Source organism: Phocoena sinus, chromosome 19, assembly GCF_008692025.1.
Source record: "Phocoena sinus isolate mPhoSin1 chromosome 19, mPhoSin1.pri, whole genome shotgun sequence".
NCBI lineage: Eukaryota > Metazoa > Chordata > Mammalia > Artiodactyla > Phocoenidae > Phocoena > Phocoena sinus.
Window position 1 is genome coordinate 56,299,919 of NC_045781.1, and position 16,468 is coordinate 56,316,386.

The 16,468-nt window shown below is 52.1% G+C and overlaps 1 protein-coding gene across 1 annotated transcript; it reads left to right on the top strand.

Moving 5' to 3' along the window:
* Positions 1-13,115: 13,115 nt before the first annotated feature.
* On the top strand, positions 13,116-15,495 carry LOC116744774 (basic proline-rich protein-like). The gene is given in 2 exon segments (XM_032614842.1): positions 13,116-13,196; positions 14,299-15,495. Coding segments are annotated over 2 exon segments (1,278 nt in total).
* Positions 15,496-16,468: the final 973 nt, after the last annotated feature.

Genomic DNA, 16,468 nt, shown 5'->3' on the forward strand with positions numbered 1-16,468 from the left:
CTCTGTTCCACCCACTCATCCCTCCCTCCCCACTACCCTGCGTTTTTTCTTAACAGTCACAGATTTAATTAATTCAGTAATTTGTTTATTTACTTTTGGTCGTGTTGGGTCTTGGTTGCTGCGCGCGGGCTTTCTCTAGTTGTGGTGAGCGGGGGCTACTCTTCGTTGCTGCGCACGGGCTTCTCATTGCGGTGGCTTCTCTTTGTTATGGAGCGTGGCCTCTAGGTGCGTGGGATTCAGTAGTTGTGGCACATGGGCTCAGTAGTTGTGGCTCGCGGGCTCTAGAGTGCAGGCTCGGTGGCGCGTGGGCTTAGTTGCCCCACGGCACATGGGATCTTCCCAGACCAGGGATCGAACCCCTGTCCCCTGCATTGGCAGGCGGATTCTTAACCACTGTGCCACCAGGGAAGCCCAACCCTGCATTTTTAAACTGGAAAATCCAGTTGCTGGCAGATGTATCAAGGCCCAGGACAGACACAGAAGCCTACAATTTAATAAACTATTTGGGGGAGGGAATAAAGTAATATAATTGGTCATTTAAAATTCATTAAAGTGGGGGTCCTCCTGGTGGCAGGGATCTCACCAATACCGCCCAGTTCCAAGGTGGTCGACCGAGGGGAAGTCTGGTCATTTACCGAGAAGCTAACCGGGCCGTGGAGGGATTGAGCTGAAGGCAACATTACGGGAAAAGGTTGAGTTTGGAATCTGACCAACATGGGTTCAAATCCCAGCTCTACCCCCAACTCACCGAGTGGCCTTGGGGAAGTCCCTTCCCCTCTGAGCCTCAGTTTCCCCATCTGTACAATGGGGATAAAGTGGCTCGCCTCCCAAGGTTCTTTTGTGAGGACTAGAAATCATATATTGCTATAATAATAGTTGGTGTCTGGCACAGAGAGGGCACACAGTAAGTATTAAAAACATAATTAAGGCAATAGACATTAGATCTAGTAGAAATCTCAGCATGTTGAAGGAAAAGGGACTCGGGGGTTGACCCAGCTTTTAACTTTTCAGATGAAGAAACTGGGAACAGAAAGGGGAAGAAGCGACTGGCCCCCAGTCATCTGGTGAGTGGGAATCGACACTGAAACTCAACCTGCGCTGACTCTCAGCCTTGCGGGGGTTGTGCTGGGGAGTTGATGGCTTTGGAGGCGGCAGGAAAGTGGGAGCGGGGAGCCAGAAAGGCGGGGCTGGGAATTAGCGGGACTCCTGCTTCAGGATGGGTTACTCTGTCTTCTGAGCTAGAGCAACCGTTCTTCAGGGTGATGAGGTAACAGCCTTGAAAGCGCTTCGCAAACTGTGAAGAGCTGTGCGTTCTTACCAGTAACTAGACACATTTACCGATGCTTACTACATGCCAGGGAGTGTGTTAAGTGCTTTGTGTGTAACGAGTCCTGCTGAAAGCCCCAGGAGGGAGCGACTGTTACCCCCATTTGGTAGACAAGGAAACCAGGACCAGAGAGGTGAAGTCACTTGCCCAAGGTCACACAGCTGAGGACAGGCAGAGCTTGTATCCAACTGACTCCAAGCTGTAATCTTTGACCTCTGCACCGAGCTGCATCTTTGGGGTGTCCTGGCTCCTGGAACTGGGAGAAGGGTCAGCAAACGTCTGTGACTGGAGAAGGTGGCCGGTGACTGTGCTCGCTGAGGCGGCTGGATCATGCTGGCTGCTACCACCGCCTCGTCCACATCTGGGTCTTCAGAAGCCTGAGCAGGACCCTCAAGGTCCGGCGTGCTCCACCAGCAGAATTCGCCCCATGTCGGGAAAAGAGGCGGACACTCTCCTTTTCGGGTGAGAGACAGAAGTCGAGGGCCGGGGCACCTCTTGCGTGGGGCCCCGGGGGTCAAGACCAAAATACTCTCCTGGCCCTTGAGCTCCATCCGGCCTCACGTCCCCTGGGCCCGCCCTGCCAACGCCCTCTCACTCTCCAGGTCGTTGAGCCCCGGGTCCTGCAGGAGGCCCCCAGGGCGGGGGCTTGGATCTACCCTGGAAACATCCGGCTCCTTTAGACACTTCGTGGGAAACTTGTACCCACCCACCTTTGGGTCCTCAGCTGAGTGAAGAGCAGGCAGTCGCCCTGATTTCCCCCCCAGCGCCTTTGGGCCGGGTGGCGCCAGACGGAAGGAGGAGCCCGGTCTCGGAGGTGCTCACGCCGCAGCCTCGCCTCCAGGGTTTCCATCAAGGGCTGCTCAGGGGTCACTCTGGTTGGAAAGGAAGTGGGGTGGGGCTTGAAGTTGCACTTAAACAGCACTTTGAATGAGAATGGAGGAAATGTGACTTGTTCAAAACAAAGGATCCATGAAGGGCCGACTGAGTTGGAGGGTAGGGGCTACACTCACCCCCTGGCACCATCCTGAACTTCTCAAGGGCCAGAATCATCCAGAAATGGAGGGAGGGAGTCCTCCGTCTCAGCAGGGGTACCAGCCTGGCAGGTGGGGCCTGGGGGCTTTGCCGGAGGTCCTCTGCGCCCGCTGTGCGGGATGTCCACCGCAGGCGGGTTCCTGGAGTCAAGGGCAAGTTGGGCTTGAAAGCCGGCTGCCTCCCACTCCCCAAGCTGTGGAAGGTGCCACTTTCCTAACTCAGGCAAAGGCACCATATGGGCCAGCACGGGTTCAGCTTCCTGGTCTCGTACCAGGGATAGGCGTGGAATCCAACACAATTCCAGAATCGGGACATGTACGATTTCACATCACAGGAGTTTACAGGGAGGCTTCAGGCTTGGCTGGCCCCATGCCCCAGAGGTGTCCTCAAGGAGCGAGGTCCTTCCCATCTCCCTGTGCGGACAACCCTGACGTTGGCTTTGTCCTCGGGCTGGTCACAAGATGGCAGCCGTGGTTCCACGCATTACGTTCAGGTGACAGAATCCAGAGGAAGAAGCGAGACCATCTCTTCCACGGTTCTCTCCTGGAGGTGATGTCACTTTTCCCAGAAGGCTCCCGGCCGACACCGTCTTACATTTCATTGCCTAGAACTGGGTCACGTGCCCCGTCCTGAGCCAATCACTCTGGAGGGATGGATTGATGATTGTTTTAGACTAATGATGGGGTTGTGGGGAGGGAGGCTGCAGATGTCAGCCTCAATGTCCACCACAGCCTAAAAGACCAGGGTTCCATGAGCCCTGTGGGGTTCTTTCCTCTGGAAATCCAGGTCTCCCAGTTCTTCTATGTTAAAATGGACAGAGCAGACTGCCCCCAACATAGCAGACTCAGAGGAGCTGCATTTGAAACGCTCAGAGGCTCACCCCGGCTCCTGCTGCTGACCTTTAACCTTTAACATCGTCCTTGGCTGACATATGATTTACTGAGCTGTACCCAGCGATATGCCAACACCGCCCAGGCCCCCAGTACTCCACGGGTGTTTGGCTTTGGTTCTGCTGATGTCCTTACGCCAAGAAAGCACCTCACCGTGGTGTTCTCTCCCCTTCCCATCTCCCTCTCTGGTCCCTTGCCCTAAAAGTCCAGGTTTTGCATCTTTGTTCCCACAAGCCTCTGCTCTCTGAAGGTTTCCCTTCAACCTCAGATGGTGCCCCCAGCCCATCCAGTCGAGTCTTGGAAAAGTGATCAGGGGAACTCTTTGCTTCATTTAACCATCTTTCCTTTCTCCCCAATCCCACAACTCCGTGTTATGAAGACTTTCCAAACATACAGAGAAGCTGAGAGTTATGGACACCGGCATTTCCTCACTCCCCACGTTCAACAGCGGTTACCATTGTGCCATACTTGCTTCAGAGATCTGTGTTTATGTATTTGTTGATCCATTTGAAAGTAAATTTGAAGGTGCGTTCACAGACCACACACAAATCCGTTAGAGTCCCCCTTCAGAATCCGAATGCTATGGTCACACCAAAGAAACTTAATATCATCTTTATGCAAATGAAAGCTACAAGGAGGTACCACCTCACACTGGCCAGAATGGTCATCACCCAAAAGTCTACAAATAATAAAAGCCAGAGAGGGTGTGGAGAAAAAGGAACCCCGCCAGGCTGTTTGCGGGAATGTAAACTGGTGCAGCCACTGGCGAGAACAGTACGGACGTTCCTCAAAAAACTGAAAATAGAGTTGCCATAGGATCCAGCAATCCCACTCCTGGGCACTGATGTGGAGAAAACTCTAATTCAAAAAGATACATGCACCCCAATGTTCACAGCAGCACTATTGACAATAGGCAAGACATGGAAGCAACCTAAGTGTCCAGCGACAGATGAGTGGATAAAGAAGATGTGGCACGTATATACACAATGGAATATTACTCAGCCATAAACAAGAACAAAATAATGCCATTTGCGGCAAAATGGATGGATCTAGAGATTATCGTACTAAGTGAAGTAAGTCAGGCAGACAAAGACCAATATCATATGATATCACTTATATGTGGAGTCTAAAAAAATGATACGAATCAACTTATTTACAAAATAGAAAAAGACTCACAGACATAGAAAATAAACTCCTAGTTACCAAAGGGGAAAGGGTGGGGAGGGATAAATTAGGAGTTTGGGATTAAAATATACACACTACTGGGACTTCCCTGGTGGCGCGGCGGTCTTCCCTGGTGGCGCGGCGGTTGAGAGTCCGCCTGCCGATGCAGGGGACGCGGGTTCGTGCCCCGGTCCGGGAGGATCCCACATGCCGCGGAGCGGCTGGGCCCGTGAGCCATGGCCGCTGAGCCTGCGCGTCCGGAGCCTGTGCTCCGCAACAGTGAGAGGCCTGCGTACCACACACACACACACAAAAATAATAATAATAAAATAAAATAAAATATACACACTACTATATATAAAATAGATAATCAACAAGGACCTACCGTATATTACAGGGAATTGTACTCAGTAGCTTGTTATCTATAATGGAAAAGAATCTTAAAAAGAATATATATATTTATATACGTATAACTGAATCACTTTGCTGTATACCTGAAACTAACACAACATTGTAAATCAACTACATTTCAATAAAAATTTAAAAAAAGAAACTTAATATCATCTTTACTATCTAGCCCCTGTTAAAATTTCCCACTGATGCATCCATCATTGGGATTCCTTTGAATCTGAAAAGAAGTGAATTTCTTCCAGCCTGTGAGGGGTTAATAAGGTTGCTCCAAAGTGACCAAAAATACCTGGAAAAAAACACATGCCATTTTCCCAAAAGTCTTCCTTATCCTTTTCTCTACCCCCACTTCCATCTTTCAAAGTGATTTTTTTTTTTTTTTTTTCAGGTCAGGCATAGGGCAGAAACCAGATGGCTTTTTAATCTGTAGCTCAAGGGCCTCGTCCTGGGAAGGCTCCCGGGTCTCGGCACAAGGTGGTGTCTCTCCGGCTTGCAGCAGCTCGCTCGGAAGTGGGTTCCGTTCCTCCTTCTGAGAGTTTGCTGGGTCAGTTCTCTTGACTTTAAATGATACCACAATGGCTGGTAGTCTCCTGTTTTGCCTGTCCTCCAACGCTGAAGCGACAGTTCCTCCAAATTAGGTTTCTCAGTAAACCATGTTGACTGAGCCTTTTAGGGAAGTGACCACAGGGTCTGTGGCCACAAATAAATGGTGGTGGGAGCCTCAGCCAAACAGCAGCTGTTTGTGTTTTCCAAACAAACGTGTGCGACAGTGATGATTCTGTTTTCTAGACTCAGAGAGAAGGACAATTTCTCTTTTCTTCTCAGACGCTCCCAGGCACCTCCAGGGCAGTGCTGGATAATTGTTATTATTGAGACAGCTAATATTTAGAGAGTAGTGGCTATGTATCTGGTGCAACTTAATCCGCTCCGATGGGGTAGTGTGGGAGACTGAATGATGGCCTCCAAAGATAGCCGTGTCCTAATGCTTGGAACCTATGAATGTTCCCTTACATGGCCCAAACAGGACTCTGCAGACGTGGTCAAGCTACGCATCTTGAGATGGGAGATTATGCTGGATGATCTGGGTGGGCCCACATGTAACCACAAGTATCCTTCGAAGAGGGAGGGAGAGGGAGATTTTACACAGAGAGGCGTGCAAGCCATGTGGTCATGGAGGCAAAGACTGAGTGATGGGGCCACGAGGCAGGAACAGACAGCAGCCACTAGACACCGGCAGGGGCGAGGAAATGGATTTGCCCTGGAGCCACCAGAGGAAGCACGGCCCTGCTGCCACCTTAACTTTGGCCTGGAAACTGATTTCAGACTTCTGGCTTCCAGAACTATGAGAAACTACAGTTCTGTTAGCGTAAGCCACCAAGTTTGAGGCAATTTGCTATAGCCGCCCCCAGGAAAGTACCGCAGGTAGGTACCATGAACGTCACCTCAGTTTACAGGTGATGAGGCCATCCTAGCCGTGATCCTGACCTGTAAGGGAAGTGCTGGATATGACCAGGGATTTGGTCAGTTTGCCTGTGGCCTGTCCATCCAGCTCCCACTGAAGATTGGGGCCCAAGTACTCCAGACTTTGAGGGCCATGAGGGCGGGGACCAAGGATTACGACTACTTCTCTATAGACTCTGGCAGACTGTCTAGATGTCTCTCTGAGCTGATCCCTTAACCTCTGCCGCAGGTGCTGGACATTCAGGATTGAGGTAGTTCACCTGACTTACTGTATCTCTCTGCCTCTCTATCCATCCATCCACCACTCCGTCTGTCCAACCATTCATCTATCCATCTGTCCATTCACTTGTCTGTCTATCCATCCTCCATCCTCCTCCATTCTTTTAACCATCCGTCTATCCGTCCACCCAACCCCCATTCAATCATCTATCTTCTAGGGGCTTCCCTGGCGGTCCAGTGGTTAAGACTCCACGCTTCCACTGCAGGGGGAAGGGGTTCGATCCCTGGTCCGGGAACTAAGACCCCGCACGCCATGTGGTGTGGCCAAAAAAAGCTTATTAAACAAACACACAAACAAAACCATCTGTCTCCTCATCCATCGACACACATTTGCTGAGCTTAACTATGGGATATCTAAGAATGGGATATTAGGGTATTAGGTAGGGTTCTCAGACATCAGAGGACAGCTGTACGTTTGGAAGAGTGAAGAAGAAGAAATCGGGGCCCCGGCAAAGGGGATTAAAGGTAAAAAGCAAGAAGGAAACCCAGGTGCCCAAGGTCAACCTGATGAGCAGCCCAGGCACTAGTGCTGGGACCCCAGAGGGCTGGGTGTGGCCGGCAGAGCCGGCCCTGTGAAGGGGTCCAATGGCACCAGCTGTGGGCAGACGGGAGCAAAGAGGTCGAGGCCCAGGCTGGGCGTGCTCGGGCCTGCGTGAGGCTGTGAAGAAGCGTGGGTCGGTGCCAGGTGTTCACAATCCCACCTGGCTGGTTATTCATCGACACGCACATTTAATGAGACCTGATTGTGTGCCGGGCACTCGGGACATACGGCAAACAAGACACAGCTCCTGACCTCCAGGAGCCTGCAGTCTAGTGGGGCAGGCCGAGAAATAGAACCTCACCCTCAGGACCAAGAGCTGGGCGCGGCGGGACACCAGTGGGGCATCCAGCCTGGCGGCGGTGGGTGGGATGAGGCTTCTCTGCGGAAGACAGAGCAGGTTCCAACTGGGGACAGTGGGAGTACTGGGTGTGCAGGGGCCCTCGGCCCTGGCTGCAGAGCAGACCCCCTGGGAGCTGCCGGGACCCCACCCCAGAAATCCTGATTCTACCGATGAGGGGAGGGGCCTGGGCCCACGTATTTAAAACAGTCAACTCCGATGACAGCACTGTGCAGCAGTGGGGGGCCGGATCTCAGCGTGGGGGGCTGGACACACAAAGGCTCCCTGGGAGAGGTGATGTCACATCACGCAGGGTGCCTGCTTCCTCTTGTACCAAAACCAGAGATAGGTGTGCTTCTGGGTCACAGAGGTCCAGAAACCTGAGGATGACGTCCCTTTGCTTCCGACGTGGGGCGTGCAGCCGGGGCTGGCGGGGCGGCCAGTACTGGCTTCAAGCCTGGGTGCTCGGCCCTCCCCTGGGCGGTGGGCCCCTGGAGCAGGCACCGGATCTTACACTTTCTATCCTCCCCAGGAAGCAGGCAGGTGCTCTGAGAGTTGCAGGGGTTCAAAAAAACCATGCTGTGGAAATGGACGAGTGAACAGCGCCGCGGAACGACGGTAGGTGAAGCCCGAGGCTGTGCGTTTCTCCCCAGCCCCCCAGGCGCCCAGGGTGCGGGTTGCAGACCACACTTTGAACAGCAAGGGTGAAGAAGAGTTTCATTAACACTTGCTGGGGAATTACATGGGAAGTTTTGAGTGGGCCTTAAAAAAAAAAAAAAGACAATTCCTGAGGTTGACTGGTCCCACGATGCATGAAAGATCGAAAGCAAAAACTTCAGTAGGGAAAGAAAACACTGCGGGGACAGGCAGGCAGCTCCAGGGTCCTGATGAGGACATGAGAGTCACCACAGCCCTACTCCCACCCCTCACTCACTCTGCCCCAGAGCCGCATTCGCTACACTACCACGGCTGACGTCAGCTCTCAGAACTGAGAGTGGAGTCAGGAACAGCACAGTTCTATAAAAATGATGTCTGAGTTCCAATTACATATTCAACAGCAGTCTATTGGGAGTTGATGTTTCTAAAAAGATGTCAATCAAATCAGAATAAAATATCAAGACATTGTTTGCAGAATGAATGAGTGAGGTTTAATGGAGTTTTACAAAAGGGAAAAGATTCCAGAGGGCGGTTGGTTTAAAGTGTATTGTAATGGTTATTTTGGGTGGGGGAGAGAAAGGGAGAGAGAGGGAGAGGGAGAGGGGGAGAGAGAAATAACGAGAGACACAGGGAGAGACAGAGAGAGACAGAGGGAGAGAGAGAGAGAAAGACAGAGAGACAGAGAGAGAGAGACAGAGAGACAGAGAGAAAGACAGAGAGAGAGAGACAGAGAGAGAGACAGAGAGAGAGAGAAGAGAGAGAGACACGGAGTGGGAGGGGGGAACGGGGGTGCAGGATGGAGACTAAACAGACAATAGGAGAAAAGAGCTCACACTTCACACATCTGGGAGAGGGGAAGGCCCATAAGCAGTTTTGCTCTTTTAAGAAATTACCTAAAACATGAAACTTTCTGCTGCCCAAAGGCAGCTTTCTCTGGTTAGATCGTTTCATTAATTTTGGTTTTTCATTTACCCCTGTGGTTGGAATCTGGTCCCCCGTGGCACGCTGAAAATAGCCCTCAGAACTGACTTTCTTCACGGTAGTGTCACCCTGTTTTCACGTGTTCTGAAAGATGTTGCCAAGGGCTCTTCGCCATGAATCTAGGCTGTGGCGCCCTTGCTGGAGGGGCTCCTGGCAGCCTGAGTCCTCCTGAGTGTCATCTGGGGTCTTCCGCGCCGTGTGGCTGACAGGTCGGCGCTGAGGTGCTCTGGCTCTCTCTGGCTCAAGCAGCTGCGTGTCTGTCTCTTACTGGGCTCACTGGTCACCATCCCAACGCTGTGAATCCGGAACTCAACTGTCAAAAAATTCCAGTCCCCCGGAAAGCAGCCGGGAAAACCAAAACGAGGACAAAAAGCCTCAGGTCCACATATGTGACCCGAAGACCAGGTGTTCCCGCCCTTGCCGTGTGGTCAAGGTGAGAGGCCTCCCAGCTTGCTGAGAGCCTGTGAACCTTAGTTTACGTACAATTCTAGCTTTCTGGCTGTAAGGGTGCTCAGGCCACAACAGTTTGTTGTGTTGCTAGACCTGGGCCAGCTGGGAGCTGCTGAGGAAAGGACAGTCACATGCCTTCAAGAGGGTGATGAAAACAGAGCAATCTGGGACCTTTCATGTCGACACAAATGGTTCTGTACGCTTGGATCGACGTGCTTCCCCTGCCAATTAATCCCCCCAGTGTGACTGGGGCACAGGACAGAAGGGGGAATTTTCGCAGCTTTAGATACTTGCAAAAGTGGTGAGATTATGAGCGAGGTTTTTATCTTTGGTGTATTTTTGCAATATTTTTCCAAAAGTTTTAATGGAAAAAGTTTCCTCTCCGGGGCTATGGCAAGGGAGGGGCTTCTGCAGGCCTGGAATGCTCTTTCCCTGGACCCCTAGGTGGTTACAGATCTTCGCCCAGATGTCCCCTCCTGAAGAGACCTGCCCTGACCCTCGCCCACCCGAGACATCCGCCCCTCAGCTGCCTCCACGCCCCTCAGCCTGTGGGTCTCCTTCCCTGCGCCTTGCCCTCTCTGCAAGGTTCCTCTCTGTCATCTGACCTCCCCACCGCTAAACAGACACGGGCTTCCAAGGGCTGGCGCTCTGGCCCTTGGATGGCGCCTGGCCAGCGGCAGGTGGCCACACGGACGGTACGATCCCCCTCATGGCTGCCACAGGTCTAGAGAAAGCAGGTCTTGTGCTCCCCCCATAGGCGTGGGCACCGTTAAGACCCGTTACATCCTGGGTTCACAGTTGACTTCTGATGCTTGGGTGGCCTTGGGTGGGATACTCAGTGTGTGTGTGCCTCAGTTTCTCTATCTGTACGATGGGGACAATGCTGGTGCCTATCACACGTGTCATGAATTAATATGTGAAAACACTTAGCACAGCCCCTACCTCCCTGCTATGGTTACTAGTTCTCAGAGGATTATACTACCATTACTACAACTGCTATCACTATCACCATGACTACTGCAGCTACTACAGTTGCTATAGTTACCATCGTTATGGCTGCTTTAGTAGACACCCTAACCGAGTCAGGAAGAATACCGGCACTGGAGCCAGATGGTCCTGGCTGTGTGAGCTAAGTCGCTTCCCCACTCTGAGTTTCTGTTTCTTCTTCCATCAAGTGGGGGTAAAAACGGCACCTGCCTCCGGGGATTAGTGTGAGGATTTATGACATAATGCAGCGACAGTGATTGGTGGAGCGCCTGACACAACGTCCAGATGTTAGAGATGAAGGCCCTTGAGAACAGGGAGACTGCCTTTGTTTCCCTGCTTCCAGCCCTGGCTCCGTGCACGTACATGCAATAAACCAAGGAGATGTTCGGAGCTGAGATCCCAGGCCTGGGGCGCCCACGGGGAGGCGGGTCCACGTGGTTTCCTCTCTTTCTCTCTCTCTGCTCTCCCTGCCCCCCTTCCCTTCCACTTCTCCTGCTGGGACTGCCTTGTTGTCACACCTTGTCCTCAGGGGTCTGGTATCACCATTTACACCTCCATGGGATGTCAATCAACAAAGCATCACCTTTAGAGTAACTACAGGGGGCTCCTTTCCCATATTTTAGGACTAAGAAGTTCCTGATGAAAGGATTTCCGGTAAGCAGGCGCGAGGGCTGTTTAATTAAAACACTGCCAGGGGGAGACCACCAGCCTGGCCTGTGCGGGACGGTGCCTACCCTACCCCCAATGTCCTAGACAAGAGTAAGACTGCGGTGTGGCTTTGAAGGGAAGGTCGGACTGCCTCTGTCATGTGTGTTGGTCAATGTTTAACAAAGGGATCAAGGTCAACCTCAGGGCAAAGGGTTCATGAAAGTTCTATAGTCACTGCAAACTGAACTCATAAAAGTGCCTTGTTTCTTTTCCTCTATCAGCCCACACCTGCGGCCCCTCTTCATTCTTTTGACCTCAATGGAGAGGGGCTCTTCCAGGCCAGCCTTGCTCCCGGCTCCCCTCCCTTCCGGAGCTTCCCCAGTCCAGAGCCGAGGCTAGCCGTCCTATACGGCACCCTCCTATGGACTGGGAAAGGCGCCCCTCTGGGCCAGTGCAGATCTGCAGGCCTAGGGCTTGGCAAGCTGACTGCCATGCCTTTTGTACAAAGAAAAAGGAGCCCCTTGCTTCAGACGGGGCAGCACACAGCTTGTATTTTTAGCTCCACTTGAAAGCCAGCTGCTTTGTGCAGTGCACAAACCACACCACTGTATGTGGCAGCCCTGCCTTGAACACCTAATCTACTGGCCTTGAAAACTCAGTGGTGTGATCTCTTGCTGGCCATGCAGTTATGCTCCTCAGAAACAGCCAGGCTGCTAAACTGCAGGTGGAAAGAAAAAAAATCACAAAGAAAACCAACGGCACGGAATGAAATCCCCTCAAACCAAACGTGTGTTAAGAACCTGCTCCTGTAAGCACGCCTCCTCCCGATTCACTGTCTCTAACCGGCTCTGGGAACGTTGCCTCCATGAGTTTCATGTTATGCAAACTGTACTTGAAAAAGCTCTTCTCAACGCTTAGTGGCTTGAGATTTAATTTCCGGGTGATGCTGTGTCCAGTGTTGCATTTCCCCGGGTCTGGCTTTCCTGTGTGGCCTTATCGCGAAGTACTGGAGGCTGAAAGGAACTCTTTCTTGAGCCTCGTCTGTTTGACATCCGTGTATTGACCAGTAAAGTGTAAACAGAAGAACAACAACAGTGGTTTTAAGAAAAATTGGAGCGTATCATAAAAAAAGGGAGAATCTCAAAACCACAGCTGCAGAAGTTGCCTCCAGATAAACATTCCAAATCACCACCGCCCCCCTTCATCCAAACGTTTCCCAGGGCTTGAAAGCTCCTTCTCCTCTTGTTTTCCTTCCTTCCCTCCGTCCATCTGCAAGACCCCTCGGCATGGGTCAGCATGGCCCCCCTGCCTCACGCCTTTCCTCTCCTGCATCTCAGCTCAACCCCTCCCCATCCGTGCCCCTCTGCCCTGTTTCCCTGTTCCGCGGTGCTAAGCCGTCATGTTCACACCAGAGGCTCCTGAGTTCAAACCCGGCCCTGCTGGCTGAGGTCCACACTGGTGACTTTGGCTGAATGGCTTAACTTTGAGTCAACATTCTCGTTCCTTCCCTGCAAAGTGGGAAGAATACTAGCCCCCGCTTCAAAGAGCTGCTTCAGGATCGAAGGAGATCCCGTACGCAAAGTGGTTATCAAAGTGCTGGGCGCATAGTAAATGCTCAGTTAAATAAAACGGTAATGACTACTTTCATTGCCACTTCTCATTTTTGTATGACATTCAACATCGAATTTAACGTCTTGAGTGTACTTGGTGAACGATGGTATCTTCCCATTACTGTTTTTTTAAGGGAAAATACATACAAATGTAAGAGGCACATGCAAGGAATAGATGCATCTTGCCCAGAAATTTACACAATGGAGAAAAGTAGAAAAGTGAAAAAGGGAAACGTTCGTCATCCTCAAATTTCCAACAGGAGGTAAGTGACGCTTGTGTTTGCTGGGCGTCCTTCTCTGGCACGCGCGCGTGCGTGTGATTTTTATAACAGGGTTACGCTGAATGCGCTGCCTGCACCTCGTGATGTCCATGTTCTGCGGGTGGAGGATGTTTATGTTTCTTCACAGCGTTGTGTACCTGAAAGTGACCTGCTGGCCCAGCCCTGTGTCTGGGATTCGTGCCGATGAGACATCAGAATGAGGGCTTGTTTTCTTGGCTGCTTTCACGTGGGGACGCCTTCTTCTCTTACAGAGGAAAGCATGCATGAGTTTCCCTCCATCGAATACTTGGCATGAAGATTCTGTGGCAGAGGAGGTGGCTCTTGCTACTTTGGGCTAAATCTCCACAGCAGGACCCTGGGTTAGACGTGGAGGGATCGTGCCCTTGGTCTCAGCTTCCCTTTAGTGTCATATGCTAGAGCAATTCTGGCCAAGAATAATTCTGAGAAAAAAGAGCTTCTGAATCAGTATAAAAACAGTTATTTTGCAAAAGGGCAAAACTGAAAAAAAATTGTTTTAAAAAGCTTAACAGTTATAGAAATGTGTCGCCTAAAATACTTTGTAACGGTTTGTGGGACTGTTCTGAGCCACATTATGAAAGGACCCTGTGCGAGAGTTTTCAAGGGCAATCTACAAACCAACGCTGAGCCTAAGCGCATGCCCGACCCACCCTGGAGATGTCACAACACACGGCTCCCAGGGCCACCCTCATGCTGGACCTGCGGGGACCCGGCTGTGGCCTTCCAGCCTCATGTTAGGAGGACCGACAGAGGATTCGCTCTTGGAGCGGCTGACACCTCCGCTGCGCCTCTGGCCCCAGCGCATGCTCTGCAAAGCTGGAATCTTAAAGGAAAGTTTTGCACTTTGATTAAGAAGAAAAAAAAGGTCCACCCACCACTTCCTCAATTTTCACAGCTCTTTCACCACTGGGAATGATGAAGATGAGGTATAAATAGACACAGTCATGATTTGTTACTTAGCAAGCACTCCAAGGGCCATGTTCGAGTGTACCCCCCTGAATTTAGAGCTTATCTCTCAGCTGTCTTAAGCCTGTCCTAGACGTTTGAACCCCCAGCCCTCTTCTGTGTGGGCCAACCTTCAATCCCTCCTCCCCAGCCCAGACCCTGCTCAGCTCTGCTCCCAGACCTCTCCCCCTTCGAAAGATGGAGACAGCTGCAAATTCTTAATCCTTGTATGAGCTGTAAATATGAATTGATTTAATCTTCCCAACAACTCCATATGGGTAGGTACCAGCATCACCACCACCACCACCACCATCACCATCATCATCACCACCATCACCACCATCACCATCACCATCACCACCATCACCACCACCACCATCACCACCACCATCACCATCATCACCATCACCACCATCACCGTCATCATCACCACCATCACCGTCATCATCACCACCACCACCACCACCACCATCACCACCATCACCACCATCATCACCACCATCACCACCATCACCACCATCACCATAATCACCATCACCACCATCACCGTCATCATCACCATCACCATCACCATCATCACCACCATCATCACCATCACCACCATCACCACCATCACCATCACCACCATCACCACCATCACCACCACCACCATCACCACCATCACCACCATCACCACCACCACCACCACCACCATCACCACCACCACCATCACCACCACCACCATCACCACCATCACCATCACCACCATCATCGTCACCACCATCACCGTCACCACCATCACCACCATCATCACCATCACCACCATCACCACCATCACCACCACCACCATCACCACCACCACCGTCACCACCACCACTGTCACCACCATCACCACCACCACCATCACCACCACCACCATCACCATCACCATCACCACCACCACCACCACCATCACCATCACCACCATCACCGTCACCGTCACCACCGTCATCGTCACCACCATCACCGTCACCATCATCACCACCATCATCACCATCACCACCATCACCACCACCACCATCACCACCACCACCATCACCACCACCACCGTCACCACCATCACCACCATCACCATCACCACCACCACCATCACCATCACCATCACCACCATCACCATCACCATCACCAGCATCATCGTCACCACCATCACCACCACCACCATCACCACCATCATCGTCACCACCACCACCGTCACCATCATCACCACCATCATCACCATCACCACCACCACCACCACCACCACCACCATCACCACCATCACCACCACCACCACAATCACCATCACCACCACCACCGTCACCGTCACCACCATCACCGTCACCATCACCACCACCACCATCACCATCACCACCATCACCACCATCACCACCACCACCATCACCACCACCACCGTCACCACCACCACCGTCACCACCATCACCACCACCACCATCACCACCACCACCATCACCATCACCATAATCACGTCCAGTAAGTTGCCCAGAGTTAGTGTGATTGGCAGAATAACACCCCCCCAAAGGTGTCCGCACTGTGATCCCCAGAGCATGTACCCTGCCGCGGCACGAGGGACTTTGCACGTGTGGTTAAGGACCTTGAGGTGAGGGGATTATTCTGGATGACCCACGTGGCTCAGGATAACCACGAAGGTCTTATACAAGGGAGAGGGAGGCAGGAGGGTCAGAGTCACAGCAAGATGTGAAGCAGAAGCAGAAGCCACAGACTGGCAGCCGCTGGCCACGAGGCCACGAGCCAACGATCGCAGGCGCCTCTCGAAACCGTAAAGGGCAAGGAAACAAACTCCGTCCTGGAGGCCCGGCGAGACCCGTGTCAGACTTCTGACTCCCAGAATTCTGAGCTAATATCGGTGCTCTTTCAATCTGCTGAAGTTGTGCTCACACGTTATGGCCGCAACGGAAGTTGGATGTGGATAAAAGAATGACTTTACAACCGGAATATCCTGCTTTGTAACCCGGTGCCCCTCCTGGAGCGGGAGACTCACTGAGATGCCAGCCACCTGCTGTCTGCACCACGGGGCCGACCCCCGGGCCCCTGTACCCCCTGCCCCCCAAGAAGGTTGTGTGAGACCGCGTTCCAGTCACATGCTGCACTGAGGACAGCCCTGTGCTCAGCCAGGTGGGGCGCTGACTTTTGAACTATGGCCTAGTGGGATGTGGGAAAAGTGACTTTTGCCCATGTCTGAGCAAACAGAACAGAACAGAGGAAAATGGCCCCCGAGGGCTCTGGATGTGTGTGTGCGGGCGGGGGGGGGGAGGTCCAACCCCCGCTGCCTCTTCCTGCCCAGAGGGAGGCACCTTCCCTCACAAAGGGTGAAATGAATGTCCCTCTCGGTTCACAGCTGCTCAGACCGGATCTTTCACATTAAAAAAAAAAAAAAAAAAATGCAGAGGGGACGAAAGAAAAGAAAGGAAAACCA